At 38.6% G+C, this 15,695-nt stretch overlaps 1 protein-coding gene across 1 annotated transcript in view; it reads right to left on the bottom strand.

Moving 5' to 3' along the window:
• Cubn (cubilin) overlaps nucleotides 1–15,283 on the bottom strand; it is a 274,311-nt gene extending 259,028 nt beyond the window's left edge. Inside the window, exons 1-8 of the mRNA XM_076831399.1 lie at nucleotides 15,171–15,283; nucleotides 14,683–14,812; nucleotides 13,683–13,778; nucleotides 12,854–12,892; nucleotides 10,017–10,118; nucleotides 8,383–8,486; nucleotides 2,415–2,541; nucleotides 1,283–1,445 (exon numbers count right to left, since the gene is read on the bottom strand). Coding sequence (XP_076687514.1) covers nucleotides 1,283–1,445; nucleotides 2,415–2,541; nucleotides 8,383–8,486; nucleotides 10,017–10,118; nucleotides 12,854–12,892; nucleotides 13,683–13,778; nucleotides 14,683–14,812; nucleotides 15,171–15,283 — 874 coding nt within the window. The remainder of the gene's footprint in view (nucleotides 1–1,282; nucleotides 1,446–2,414; nucleotides 2,542–8,382; nucleotides 8,487–10,016; nucleotides 10,119–12,853; nucleotides 12,893–13,682; nucleotides 13,779–14,682; nucleotides 14,813–15,170) is intronic.
• Between the last annotated feature and the right edge of the window lie 412 nt (nucleotides 15,284–15,695).

Here is a 15,695-nt window from a genome sequence, read left to right as displayed (position 1 = left end):
AATAATTAATTTAATATTAATATGCAGAGTTGGAATCATACTCCCAATTTAAGGAAATAAGAATATGAAAACCCGTATGTGCTTTTCAGTGTTTGTAAGCAAAATGGATAACTAATTTTATTGAAAGGATGAGATCGAAGGTGAAGAGAGAGAATATTATTTCAGTTTAGTCATTCCTGTTTTATTTCATTTTGATAACAAGTTTGTATTATTCTTATAATTCAAGTTATAAAATTATAATAATGTTTAAAATTTTAAGCCTTTATATCCTTGGGTCCAAGTCTCCTCTAGGAATCCTGATTACTTATAAACTACAGAATTTGGGGAAACTTAGTAAAACAGGACATTCAACTATATTCCAACACCTCCTGTGAATGGTCCTCATATTGCATGTCAGTAGTAGAAGGAAATTGGTTCTGGTGCCCTATTTAACTTCTCCAAGCCTTAAGTTTTCCTATTTAAAAATGTGAATAATACAAGTTCTACCATGACTTGTTTTTGTTGTGGTTGCAAGAATGAAAACAATAATTGCTTACCTTTACACAGTGCCTTAATGATTCTTTCATAAAAGAATGGCTGCTATGATGATAATCTGTTCTCTACTTTCTAAGAACATCCAGGGAGAAAGGCCTTTTAAACTCCCTGCAGAATGGTGAATGGCTTCCAGAGCACCCAGCACTGAGTTTTGCTCATAGTAGGTGCCCTACAAATATTGTGTTGAGTGGGTGATGATCTCATACAGTTAGAGAGGGAGCTTGGAGGAGAGAACCCATGTTTTCAGCAACTCAACATGTGGCCTTTCCTGGAGATTGGTGTCTGTGGGGTTATGATAGAGCTGAGCATCCTTATTTATATGAAGGTCATAGGGTACTCAAAGGACACACTCAGGCAAGAACTACTGGACTTTAGTGGAGACAAAGAATCACTCAAGTTTGCAAACATTGGATTGGTATGAAAAATAGGACTAAGTACTTGTTTCTTGTCCACAAGTCTAGTTAACTGATGGTCTTGGCAATAGAAGGTTAGAACTTTTAAACTCTATGGCTAATGCTGGCCCAAAATTTGACTCTAGCACTATTTTGGAGAAAAATTCCACCTCTATTATACAAAGGTTATAGTAGTATGATAGTCTCAAGCAGAAGTTAGTAGAACAGGACATTCAACTAGATTCCAACACCTCCTATGAATGGTCCTCGTATTGCACGTCAGTAGGGGAAGGAAATTGGTTCTGGTGCCTTGCCTGCCTGGCATGCAGACCTAGCATGTGGTCCTGAGAATGTACCTGTTGGACAGGCTCCACAATAGAAAGAACCAGGAGTGTTGAAGCACTGTGCAAGTTCTGAACAAGGTGAAGGCTGGAAGCTACACTCATCTTTATCCTGTGTGCAGGAGATACCGTTTGGCCCAGTTGTCCACCCAACTTCGCAGATGCAGGTGAAGTTGGCCTGGCACGAGGACAACAGAGTAAACAAAGACAATCAGGAAAAGGAGCAAGAGAAGTCTGAAAATCTCACCAACCCTCAACTGTTAATGGTCTAACATTCGTTTCCATCAAGTCAATTGAATGGCCTTTCTCTTTCTTCCCCTGTGATTTCAGCATTTAGACTAGACCATGAAAAAAAGGGGACACATCGTTATTTCAGAGTAAGAGACTCCTATAATTTATCTTTTTTCTTGCCAGGAAAAGAGCAACAATCATCAAGAACAGCAAGTCAATATAATTAAAGTCAATGTACTCACCCTGCTACGATTTTAGAAGGAAAAACACCCATGTAGGCATAGACCTTGGAAAATCAATTCTATTTGTTTCCTTTTTGAAAATTTATTCTTTCCTTTCCAACCTCCCCTCGACTCACTCCTCCCCCACCATTCCCCCATTGGAAAAAAACCATTTACATCATATGAACAGGAAAAATAATAGAACTTAAAGTTCCAAAGTTCTTCTAAACAGCCAAACTGGCCGGGATTGGATGACCTTGTGGGCCAGGAGCTATGGTCCCCAGAACCAGGCATGGAGGGATATCAGAGAAGTAAACTCATGGAATCTGCAGCAGTATAGGAGCTCAGGGCCAGAAAAATCCAGACTCAAAATGACATGCTGCTGACAAAACCAATCCTTTTTGTGTTTTCATGTCTTGTCATTGTTCAAACACACAAGACCAAAGGAAGGTAAAGTCTCAGAGAGACTCATAAAGGAATCATAAAAATTTAGTATTTTATATAATGAAATCTTCAACATCTGGCTCCAGTTTTCTGAATATGACATCTTCTCTCCCTGCCTGTGCCCTATTAATGAGCAGGAAATGACTTCCTGTCTGCAGTTCTATTGAGCAGTTGTCCTACGTAGTCAGTAAAGGATGAAGAAGTAACAGCCATGGGTCCCACAAGGAGTTATATTTGGGAAAGAGACCCACCACTCCATGTCGCTCTCGGTCCAAATCTTCACAGATGCCGTGGCCACAGCGCTTCTGAGAGCCCCCTTCACAGTCATTATATTTGAAGGCACACTGGGGCCCATATGTTTCAGGTGTGCATATACAACTGTCGGTAACACAGAAATAACAGGGTTTGTACTTAAAGGCTAGTGTCTATCTCTTAGCATCAATAATAAAAAAAAAAAAAAACATTCAAATTGCAAATTGATGATATTAACATGGAATCCTAATGCAGCAATATAGATTGACAGGCTGGAACCCTGGGAGAAAAATCACTGTTCTGCTCTAGGCAAAGATTTATTAAATGTATTGTCTTCACAAATAAAGTATTAGAGAATCGTGACTTAATATCTCACAAGACTCCCTCTACAATTCTTCTAGTATCGAGTCATCAACCAACACTGTCAAAGGTCAGACATCTATAAACCATGGGTGATAAAGAGAAAGGGAAAGAGGGAGATCAGCAAGTTCATTCATCATTCATTCTGCTGGACCTTCCGCTAAGCCCAGTGACACTGACGGAACTAATGACTCCAGGTTGGTAAAAGCCTGCATGCCATATGATATCCATATCTGAGTCTATGATGGTTAATCTCATATTACAAAGTGTGATACGTCTTCTATCCATAAAAGATATAGTCAACATGGTGACATTTCTTTCATGGTCACATTTTAACTCATGACAAAATGTAATTATTATATGATACCCAAGCTACCAATAGGGCATTTTGCTACTAGAAGATTTCAGACCCATAATGATCAAATAAAGAAAGTTGCTGGAGACATTATTGTTCTTCAGGTTGCTGAGTCAACTTTATATAGAAACATGGGAAGAGAAAGGGACAGGGGAGTCACAGAAGCCTAAGTTTATTCACACCATCTGAACACATCTGAGGGAATGGAAGAGCCCAGAGGTCACTATTTGTCAGACTCCAGCAGCATTGACAGAGAAAGCCCTCCTGAAAAGAACTGACCCTCAGTATCAGGGGACATAGATAAGGAAGGTGGGGACCTGCATGGCCTTGCTTGCCTCCCATGCCTGGCAACAGGATCTAGTTTCTGAGTTTTCTGGAAAAGGGGCCATTCTACAAGGTAAAGAAACCCTTTCAACAATACCCACTGAGGTTCAAGGAGCTCAGCTAAGATCTACAGATGACATGTGAATCACATGGCAGGAAATCAGCTTGGCTGTTTGAGAGGATCAAGAGCCACACCCCGGTGACAGGATGTGGCATGTGCATGGTGGGCACCAGAAACAATTGCTGTGGTGATATTCTTGGTCAGTTCCTAAGGAAAAAGCAATCAGAGAACATGGCCAGATAGTAAGATAGTGGCCAACAGTTTCCACGAACTCACATGTAGGGTTACCAGGCTTAGCAAATAAAAATCGAGGATGCCCCATTAAATTTTTGAATTGCAGATAAATGAATATTTTTTGCAGAAATGTGAGCCGTGAAATTTGCAACATCGTACATATTTATATGAAAGCTATTTCATTAATAAATCACATTTACCAGTATTACAAGAGTGCTTTTTCTCATTTAAGACAAGATCATAGATGAATCACAATAAATGATTAAACTCAAGGAGAAATTCAGTTCTTTCCTTATCTATAGCTACCTATCTTCCCCTCATCTTTTTTTTAGACTTTTCCTCATGTGTTCTCTTCCCATTTTTCTTCTCTTTCTCGTACTTACATAGAAAATGCTTACAGAGAACTTAATTAGATTTAGGGGATTGCAGAACTTTTACATTTCATACACATTTGAGCATTTGATCCAACTGCCTTTATTGCTAAAACTCTATTTCCACACCACACCACACACCTGCAAAATTGTTTAAAAGATCTTAAAACCAATGACCACTAGCTTTCTGAATCTAGTTTCTTTCTCTCTCTTTTTTCCTTTGTTTTTCTCTTCCTTGCTAAGTCTATTTTCTGGATATGCAAGATCTGTTTGGGAACCCCTGGGACACACAGTACACACAGTGTACTAATCACACATGAGCACTACATTCACACTGAATTCTAAGTCATGAGAGGTTATTTATTTATTTTTTTTAATTTTTTTTATTAGTTACACATGACAGTACAACAACCTTGACATATACATTTTAATCAGATGGGATATAATTTCTCATTTTTGCGTTCCTCTGTAGGAAGTGCTCAGAATTTGTGTTTATCTTATCACTGAGCACTTAACCACAGGTAAATGAGGAGATTGTGATCCATGGACCTGCAGTTGAATCCTCTTTTTCTCCCCCACCTTCTCCCTTGCTATTGTCGTGGGGACATGAGTGAATCTTAACCCTGTACCCTCCTTTAACCAGCTACAAAGTAGACCTCTTTCATTTAAATTTAAATAACATAAGAAGACAGGAGGGAGAAGGGAAGCCAACCAGACTATAAGCTTCCCCACTGTGATCCCAAGACAAGTATTTTAAATCCCATTTTACAGGCACTTGCTTCCTATGGCCACGGAATTGATGATTGATAGAAGATAAACAAAAACCCAGGTGTGTGTTACTCCTGCACCATTATTTTTCCCTGTTACATTTCCATGTTCTGAAGGTGAAGTTAATATGAAGATTTTGCATGTGTATGTCTTTTTAACATAAAAGTGTTTGAATGCAAAATGTATTTTTCAAGGAGATCTGATACAGCCTTTAAAGAAAAAGAATAATTATATATTTCCTACAATAATTAAAATAATAAAATAATTATATATTTTAAAATGACCCCAATACTACTCCTGTCTTAGTTATTAGTTACTGATTGGTTACTGAGGTCACCTTTGTAATAACCTTTTATCACCAACTTGGTTCCAGCAGAATAAAAAAGCTAGGCTTTTCAGACTTCAGAAACATTACAAGTGCATTTGGCAATCGAGATAATGTCAAAGATGCTTCCATAGTCATAGTTTAACTTATGTTAGAGTCCATGGTTCAATATCAATATACTGAGTAACTGAAAGAGATAATAAGTTTAATACTTAACTACCACCTAAGTTAAAACCAGATTATCCTCATCGTTTAAGCTCAGTATGTTTTAAAATCCACTATTGATATGAATGAAAAGAAAATATACTAATCATCATCACCTTCCTGGAGAACAAATGCAAATTATTTTATGTTTTGCTTTTTCCTAAAAAGCCTTTCAGATCTGAACCCTAAGGATATAACATACACCATCCATGGGTGGCAAGTTCAGACCCCAAGGGCTATCTTAAACACAAAAGTAGAAAAACAATATGTATCAATTCTTCACAATGAAGAGGCCATAACAATATTGAGAAGTGGCAAAATACTGTTCTGTTAGCTGTCTGAGGCAGTTGTAGGTAAGACCTCTAGTCACAAGAACGAGTAGGAATAGAAAATGATTTTTCTTGTTCTTATTACTTTATAAAATAATTTTTGCCAAAAACTTGTCTATGAAAAGAGCTTCCAATTAATTAGTATTTGCACAGTGCTTTATCTTTTTTAAAAGTCTTTGCAATTATGAACTATTAATCCTGTTAAATAAAAAACTCCATTTTTCTCCCCAAGTAAATCAGCTGTAAGAGTTAAAAACAAACAAACAAACAAAAACCTTGAAGGAGGTCTCAAATCCAAAGCAAACTTTGTCCATCATGAGCATATTTTTGCAGGTCCAGATTACTCAAAAGTGACTCAAGTTTTCCGTTGGCAAATGTGTTTTGAAGTTTCCCAGAGGGATTTCTAGTTTCAGTGAAACTACTGATTAATAAGGATTTAGCCTCACAAAATTAATAGGACTAAAGAAAGTCTCTAAATGCTCTCTGTTTCATTACGTACAGATTACACAATGCAAAAGAATTAAATTTTATGCTCATGGATTTTTTAAAATGTTATTCCTTCCAAAAGTCACCATGATATGCATACATTCGAGTTAAGGCATAGGAAATCAACTGAGGCTTCACTAATCATCCTCATATCAAGAGCAAGAAACCAGATTTAAATGTTCTGCTTCCTGATGTCTTCCAGCAAATCTATGAAGGGCAAAGATTAAAAGCCAAAATCATTTCCAGAGCCAGCAGATGGAGGCCTTATGCATTTTACTGCAAGGTACAAGAGATTTGGGACTGCTCTTGCAAAGTTGAAGCTTTAATTTAGAAATGCTGTGCTCAACAAATAAAATGGCTTCTCTCTCCCCATCCCCTTCCTGTCTCTCTCTGTTTCTCCCTCTCCTTCTCCTTCTCCCTCTCCCTCTCTCATATGTATGTATCTGGACATGCTATAAATAGCTATGAATGTTAAAGGGTTTTTTTTTTTTCAATTTCTATTTTGCAGTGAAGACAAATAATGTGCTGAGAGCAACAAAAATAACAGCCTGCTTGGCTGATGGATTTTGTCTCCCTTGCACATCTTTATCACTTTATGGGCATACAAGATACCAAAACAGACAGTGAGGATAAAGGAAGATCAGGAGTGAGATCTAATCTCCAGGACATTTCTAGATATTGGGAAGGCCAGAAAGTATAAGTTCTGGGAGTCAGGACAATTTGCCACTGGTATCTCCAAGTAGCAATTCTCCTTGATAAATGCCCATAAATAGAAACCAAGAGATAATGCTTTCAAGGGAATGAAAGATAAGCCCAAGTCTGAACGTTTATAAAAGCAAGGGGCAAAGGACCATTTAAATTAAAAGCCAAATCCTAAAAGCAAAGCCTTTAAAAGAGTTCAATGGCTGTGCCTTCAAATTTCTAACACTTAGCTTGTCCTGTACCACCCTTTAGGGTCTTTAATAACCTGGAATGAGCAAAAGTTTTAAAGATCAGATTTAAAAGATTAGAATTTTTTTGTTGTTGTTAAGAATCACTTAAATGAAAAGAGAAGAAGGGTGACTGCTTTTTGAGAAAATAATGTCGTAATAGATGACAGGGATAAAAACTAGATTGCAGGCTGGGATTGCGGCTCAGTGTCAGAGTGCTTCCTACTTTGGGTTCGATCCTCAGCACCCCATAAAAAATAAATAAAGATATTGTATCCATGTATAACTAAAAAATATTTTTAAAAAAACTAAATTGCTACCCTCAGTTTTTCTGGAGAGAACAGAATGGATATTTCTCCCAGGGAATTGAAGAGGAAGAGGAAGTAGATACTAGGAAGAGAACAAACAATTGCTCTGGAGTCCAGTGAGATTATACCCCAGTGTTGAAAGAATTTGTTCACATCCTGGCGGAACCCATTTCTTAATTCTTAAATACTCTTGGAAAACAGGAGACCAGTCAAAATATGGGGAAAGATAATATCTACAGATTATTTTAAAAAGTGATTTTAAGGAACTCCACACAAGGAAACTTGATGATGATTTGCTGCAAAGTTCTGGATTGGATTATTAAAAAGATCAATATGTGAACCATCATGGATGGCTTTGATGACAACAGTCTAGAAGTGTGGTGGGAAAATGGGGCACTGTGATGCCTAACTCAGTTTAGTAAAGGAACAGAAGTTTTCTGTGGAAGGCGATGCCTGAGCTGAACAGGAGAATATTGTGGACAAGTCATTTGGCCAAATAAAAATTTAAGAAAAGAAAACTGCAGGTGGATTCGGAGAGGGAACTGGTGGCTACATGAAGAAACACATTTACTGATTAACACAGTTCAATGTTTGATCCTGTTTTGGTCAACATTTTTACATAGTGTTGAATGAAGCTACGCTTACTAAAACCACGAACTCGCTAAGACAGGGAACCCTTCCTCCCATTCCTTAAGATGCTGGCGAAAGAACTTCTTCACGGGGTGAGAGTAGAGCATCGGGAGCTTTTGTTGATCTAAATAAAAATAGCCATGTATTTGCTCAATCAGAGCCACGTATTTCCCATGGAGTACCTAGTTTTATCGGGAACACGGACAATTCACTTTGGATTCTTTTAACTATGGGATGCTTTTAGTCCTTTAAAAATGCAACAGCTTTTTTAAAAAGAGGTTACCTGTAACTCCCCACTGTGTTCATACATGTGGCTCCATTCTGGCAGCTCAGGGGTGTTCCTGAATAAATCGCACATTCGTTGACATCAGTTGAGCAAAGAGGACCCTGCAGTTATATAAAGAAGAAAGTCAGGTGTCATGGGTCACAGAGGCATCTGGGGGTTCATTTTCATATGGTATGTGTAAGGATTTACATATGGACAGTAAATAAGTCCTTAGTTAAGCCAAATACAAAAATACTAATATTGACCATTAGTTATCCTTCCTCTGGAATTCATATTTGACCTAATTGAACCAAAGAGCTCTTCATAAGAATACAGCAGTCACACATGGGCTGGGGATGTGGCTCAAGCAGTAACGTGCTCGCCTGGCATGCACAGGGCGCTGGGTTCGATCCTCAGCACCACATAAAAATAAAATAAAATGTTGTGTCCACCGAAATCTAAAAAAATAAATATTAAAAAATTCTCTCTCTCTTAAAAAAAATACAACAGTCACCCAAAGAGACATATCAAGATCGTTTTACAATGGCCCTATGCCTGGGAATATTTACTTAATGTAATGCTAGGAACATTTTGCAAGAAAACTAATTATGTCAAGAGTCATTTTACTTTACAAATCTGAACAATTTAAATTAATGCTAATTTTTTTCAAGGCTGAATGTTCGTGAGATGTAGGGGAAAAGGTTCACTCATATATTGCTGGTGGGACTACAGATTGTTGCAACCATTATGGAAAGAAGTATAGATTCCTCAGAAAACTTGGAATGAAGCTACCATTTGACCCAGTTTTCTCACTCCTTGGTTTATACCCAAAGGATTTAAAATCAGTATACTACAGTGATGCAGCCACATCAGTGTTTATAGCAGATCAATCCACAATAGCTAAGTTATAGAACCAACCTAGGTGCCCTTCAACAGATGCATTGATAAAGAAAATGTGGTACATACATACAATGGAATATTACTCAGCCATAAAGAAGAATGGCATTATGGCCTTTGTCAGTAAATGGATGGAACTGGAGAATATTAGGCTAAGTGAAATAAGCCAATCCCAAAAAACCAAAGGCCTAATGTTCTCTCTGATATGCAGATGCTAACACACAATAATGGGACGGGGACTAGAAGTTCATTGGATTAGACAAAGGGGAATGTAGGGTAGGGCAGGAGGATGGTAACAGAAAAGACAGTAGAGTGAATCTGATATAACTTTCCCATGTTCATATAAGAATATGTGACCAGTGAAACTCCACATTATATAAAAACACAAGAAAGGGATCCTAATTAGAATAAATTATACTCCATTTATGTATATGTTAAAATATACTCTCATGTTTATCTAAAAAGAACAAATTAAAAATATAAAAAATAATTTTAAAAAATTAATGCTAACAGAAATATCACGGCCTTCAGTGTAATTATCCAAGCAAGTGAACGCCTCCTTAGGTTGGCTGGCATTCACTGGGTTATATAATCCTACTTGCCATCCTTTGGCATACACAGTAAAATTCACTCTGATCCAGGAGTCACAGAATCCTAAAGACTTTAGGTGAAGAATTAAATATGTCTGAATGAGTCCATAAAAAAATCACAGATGCTGACTCAGCAGGTCTTTTAATCAAAGGCAAGTGACTCACCTCCCACTGTGAGGGACAGATGCAATAAAAAGAATCATGCAGATTGAGGCAGGTTCCACCGTTTTGGCAGGGATGGCTGCTGCAAAAGTTTTTGTCCACTGTCTGGAAAAAAAAAAGAGAGGTCAGTCAGTGAGCTCATGACACTGCAGTTCCCAGGACCAAGGGCAGGTCTCAGTGCAGGTGTGAAAAATTTCTTTTTATTCCTTATCGGTGGGGTCTCCTCCACTTCCAATCAATTACTCCTGTCCTTTGGCAAATCGATTCTCTTATGAAAACCTAAGAGGTGCTTGCTATTATCAGTTGTGTTCCCATTCCTTAACTCTTTATGTGCTTTTAGCCAGAAGGAAGAAGTCCTTACTCTATTCTCTGGAAAAGAATTGTTCATGGGTCAGTAGACAAGAGCGAATGATTCTGATTGCACTAAGAAAAAAATAAATGGAAATCTCCCATTCTTTGCCCTGTTATTCTTATCTTTAGTACCTCCAGATAAGCCTTTGAAATCTGATCCCTTTTTACTGCCACCCCCTCCTCCCATGGGTTAAAATGACTGAACTCATTTTGCTCCAAGCCCCTTTGTTTGCCATGTGGCCCGCTGAGATCCACCCACCCCCCACCCGACCTTGTGCTCACCTGACCGCTTTCATTCAATCCGGTGGCAAACAGACCTACCTTTGTCTATACAACCTGGCCATTCTAAACTAATGTCAGCTCCCAGTTTCAATCTTATAAGATTTTTAATGTCTTTAGGGACAGAGACACCTTTTTTGAGGGGACAAAGGATAATGCAACGAATCTATTTTTATTTAACTTTACTGATAGTTGATTTTTCTGCCTAAATAGTGGCGAAGTATGCATTACATTTAGGTATATATACAGTGGCGCACAGCAAAAATGCAAGTTCATTTCCTTTGTTTACAGATGAAATAGAGAGCCAGAGGACAGTTCTGTGGCCCAGTACCATTTAGTGCAAAGCCTATTCTCTCTCTACCCTTGTCATAAATCAGGAGACCATACATGTGCGTTGCGGGGAGTTCTCTTTGTGGACTCTCTTCTCTTTCATTATTCTCTTTGTCTCTACGCCAGTACCATAATGAGCTGTGTCCATCAAAAGGCACTATGAAGAATGTTCACCAGGAGCTCATTAGAAGTTCTTCTGACGTACAAAAGCAACACTGTCTGGGGATTTGAAACTCCAAAACTCATGGGGCCCAGCAGGAAATGAAGGTCAGCAGTCAGAAGGAAGACAATAGGGAGTGGAAGGGATTGTGGTGGCCTGGAGAGCCTATGCCCTAACCAAAGGCTGAAAGGCATTTCCGTTCAGAAAGCGCTAAAAACTCTCCAAGAGGGGTGAGGAGAGAGAGGACACCCTGTGCTCATTGGGACTGTGTTCTCCAGTTCTTGACCTTTGGCAGAAACAGTGAAGCCTTGTAGAAGGCTAAAAACTCTAGTGCTGGGTTTTGTTGTATAGCACAATTCCTTACTAATTTTCATTCACTCAACCACTTCTTAAAATGATGAAGCCTCAGGGTGCCACCAATTGTCAAAGTGGGGAAAACTAATATATACATAAACTTGCTAACAAATTTCAAGCACAGAAAGTAGAGAACAATGTTCTACAGAGAGTCTTAATCTAGAATCCCACAAAACAATAACTAGGGGTGAAAGGATAAAAAAATTGAAATGTGAAGGATAAGGTCTGTCCTGAAAAGTTTTTAAGTTGCATTCGGAACCTGAAATTCATGTGGCAGTAAAACAATTCCCGGAACTGCCCATTAGATGTGTGTTGAAATCTCCCCTGACCACCTTGTTGCTCAACAACCCCCTCCCAGAAACCGTGCAGCCCAGCACATATACACCTCAAGGCTTAAACCAATCAGTTTAAATATATACCCATCCTAGTACTGACCAATCACCCCCGCCCGACCTGTTCCTGCCAGTGAATGTGCTAATCATGTTTTAGAGTTGTTATTTGATTTTCCCGTGGTATGTGATGATTTGCTAAAGGATGCTATGATGTGTGTAAAGTCCCTGCCCCCTCCAAAGAATGTATATAAGCTCTGCTCAAGTTGTTCCCGGGGCTCTTTGTTCTCTGCTCCTCAGAAGTGAGCTCTGAGCCCCAGCATGCTGACCCCCCAATAAACCCTTTGCTGTTGCATGAGACAGTCTCTTGGTGGTCTTTTCCTCTGACATTTGCCCAACTTTTACAGGGGAAGAGGCTACATCTCTCTGGATAAAAGGTTATGGTTTCCATAAAAGTCTTTAAAGAGTCCAGCTTCTCACCAAAAAAAAGGTAAGAAGCTTGGAAGTACACAGTCGGCTTGTAAGCATTTGGTAAAGTTACAGAACATTTGTGGTATGAAATGGTTCCAATTTAGTTACCAGCAAATGGAATTTCAAGGAAATCTGAAATATTTGTGATACACCCCAGACTTTGGAACTTCATGTTAGAAAACATGTTTCACTTTTCAAAACTGAGTCCTTGATGCCAGAATCAGCAAGTTGGGAGACGGAGAGCTGATCAAGCAGAGCACATTTAAACCTACTGTCAAAGAGTTAAAGGTGCCATTGTGAGAAGGGATCCGCGCGGGCGATGAACTTGGAGGCACAAAACCTCACGCGCCCAGTGACCCTGGCCTGGTCACTGCATCTCTCTTAGATTCAGGGTCCTTGTCTGCATCCTGGGAAGCAGAAGCTGGAATGAGAACTAAGTTATGGGAAAAGCACATCTTTGATATCAATCATCTATCTACCCTTAAAATAAGGATGTCAACTCTGTCGATGGTTCTTGTGTATTTTTCAGTGAAAGATATAAGGTATCTAGTCATTACGGGCCTTACCTGTTGGAAGCTTTGAAATTTTCTCTCGAGAGCCACAAGCTGGCAGTGGGGAAGACAAAAACACCAGTTAGCTGGTTCCAAGGTATTTCACACAGTGTTGTATCCCGTGGCATATTTTCCTAATACACTCTGCCAGGGGCTGACTTTGTTCCCATTTTCATTCACTTTTCCCTCCTCATTCCTCTCCCCTCTAGGCTTCCCTTGCATCTTATTCCCTTCCGTCACATGTCTTTCTTCCTTCCTTCCTTCCTAGGTTGTTGTTGTTTGTTGTTGTTGTTGTTTTTTGTGTGTATGGGGATTGAACCTAGGAGTGCTTAACCACTGAGCCACATCCCCAGCCCTTTTTTTATTTTATTTAGAGACAGTGCCTCATTGAGTCACTTAGGACGTCATTAAGTTGCTGAGGCTGACTTTGAACTCACGATCCTCCTGCCTCAGCCTCCTGAGCCGCTGGGATTACAGGCCTGAGCCACCACACCCAGCTCCTTCCTAGGTCTTTTTTAAAAGAAGTGCATCCTACTGAGAAGCTGTCTCATTGCTTCTCATAACAGCCATGAGCCCCTTCACCAATAAGAAGGTTATCTCAGAACTTGAATAATATCCGCATGTGCAACATATCATTGCCCTCGTATTTCCAACATTCTGTCCACCAACACCTCTATGTCCTCCATTAGAGTTATGCGAGTTCAACAAAAAGTCCATAACGACAGTGATAAAAAGAGAAGATGTATGTCCCCTGCAAAATGAATTACTTACAAAGTTGAATTAAGGAGAACTCATTTACTCTTAAGATGTGGATGTCAGACTTACCGTAGAATTAAGTCCTTACCGTAGAATTAAGCTGATGGATTTGATTAGATACATTTTGGGGCAGGTCAACTGCACTCTTTTTTAAAACTACAATATCATCTTTGTTTTTCTCAATCTATTTTTAAAAGAAAAAGAAGGAGAAGAAGAACGCTGGTAAAAAAAATATGTATATCTTAGAAGACTCTAATAAAAAAACTTGAGTTATATTCTGTTTTAAGCACGATGATCTTGCCTATTATAAATACTAAAATAATGCTATGAACAATAAAATTTAGAACAAAATAGCATTGGCATAATTCCCCTAAACCTTTTCATAACACTACATTAATGTATTTTCTGCTTGCATATTTCCCATAATTGTTTAGGGTGCTTATGAAGAAAGTTGGCTTAGAACCAGACTGTTCGAGTTTTAAATCTTGATTCAGCCACTTATTGTGTGTCTTTGAGCAAATTATTTAACAGTGCTAGGGTACATTTAGCTCCATTATAAATGTGGTAATAATAAACCCATTTCACAGGGTAGCTGTGAGAGTCAAATGAGATCATGCGTATCAGGTAGTATGCAAGCAGACAACCTATACTATGCTCCAAACAATGCTAACTCTTACATTATAGCAGATTTGCAGGCATGATGTAATAAATACTGACACTGAAAACATTCAATAAGTCATGAGAATAATTGTCCAATACAGTTCTTTGGTAAAAGTAAACTTGTCACATCAACACCTTTCCCTGGTTACCCTCCCCTTCACCTCCCTTACAGAGGAATTCAAGTACCATCCTCCATATTATTTCTGGACTAGGGTACATTTTTCTGTACCATGAGCCACCTCTGTTAGCATTACTCCCTCTACCCACTATTAACTCTAGGTCACTGTCCTTTGAAAGAACTTATCTTACTGCCAATCGTGTTCCCTGGGCTAAAGAGTCAAGGTACAGATTAAAACAGAGCTGTTCGATTAAGTCACTATATATTGATATGCAAAATGACTTCAATAGGTGTGTAGTACATTTATTACCTGATGCAAACATTCGCTGAGGTCTTCATCATTTAATTTAATTTTTCCCAGGGGTCCAGTTCTAAATTCAATGTTTTGGGCAGATGATGTAAGAAACACTAAATTTCCCCTCTCTGAGGCTATGCGAGGCCTATGTAAGACAACCAGAGACTGTATCAGTAATTAGCACATATAATTTTTAAATCTAAATAATTTCTCACTGAGTAATTACAGACAGTGTACATCTAGGCTGTAGTCATCTGCCACTTCTTTCTCTGTAAATTTCCCGGAGATACCTCCTAGTAACCATATAGTAAGCTTATGGAAAAATAAATAATTTATACATAAGAAAGTAATTCCATGTATTGGTCCAAATAAATTTCCCTGTTGGCTTTTTGCCATCACTGTTTTCCTAAAGCAAAATTACACTATTGCTCATCTGTCTGCTTGTGAAAAAGTGGTAAGGAACTTCCCTATTCCATCAACAAAAATTACCCCTGTTTACTTACTGTTGGAGGTTATCAATACTTCTTTTTCGTAGCTGCTGCTTAAGTCCACCAGCTTCACCATCTAATTTAGCAGATGCCAATAGAATAATCAAACTCCACAGTGATGAGGACATGTTCCTCACCAGCCTTCCCGGTGGCCAGGTAAGAGGGAGGCCTCTCTAACCACTGAGTCTGAAAGTTTGTATACCAGCAAACCAGGCAGGTGTACTTTGACCAATGGATGATCCTGTAACTTTTCAGTCTTGTCTTCTTTGTCCAAGAAGCCTATGTTATTTTTTTTTCTCACTAAGGAATGTAAATGATCTTAGTTCTTCCAGTACTCTTCAACTTGGGAGAGGTCAAAATCTACCTTAAGTGATGCACAACTTAATCATTATTTGTTTGACCTTTGAAACTGTCACAAATCGCTTTAGAAACATTCACTAGAACAATTCTTGCTTAGAAAATACCTTCCAATAAGTGATGCTGGAAGAACTAAATATTCACATAGAAAAATGTTGGACCCTTACCTTGTACCATATACAA

Source organism: Callospermophilus lateralis, chromosome 13, assembly GCF_048772815.1.
Source record: "Callospermophilus lateralis isolate mCalLat2 chromosome 13, mCalLat2.hap1, whole genome shotgun sequence".
In the NCBI taxonomy this organism is placed as follows: domain Eukaryota; kingdom Metazoa; phylum Chordata; class Mammalia; order Rodentia; family Sciuridae; genus Callospermophilus; species Callospermophilus lateralis.
This window is presented reverse-complemented; position numbering and strand designations above follow the sequence as displayed.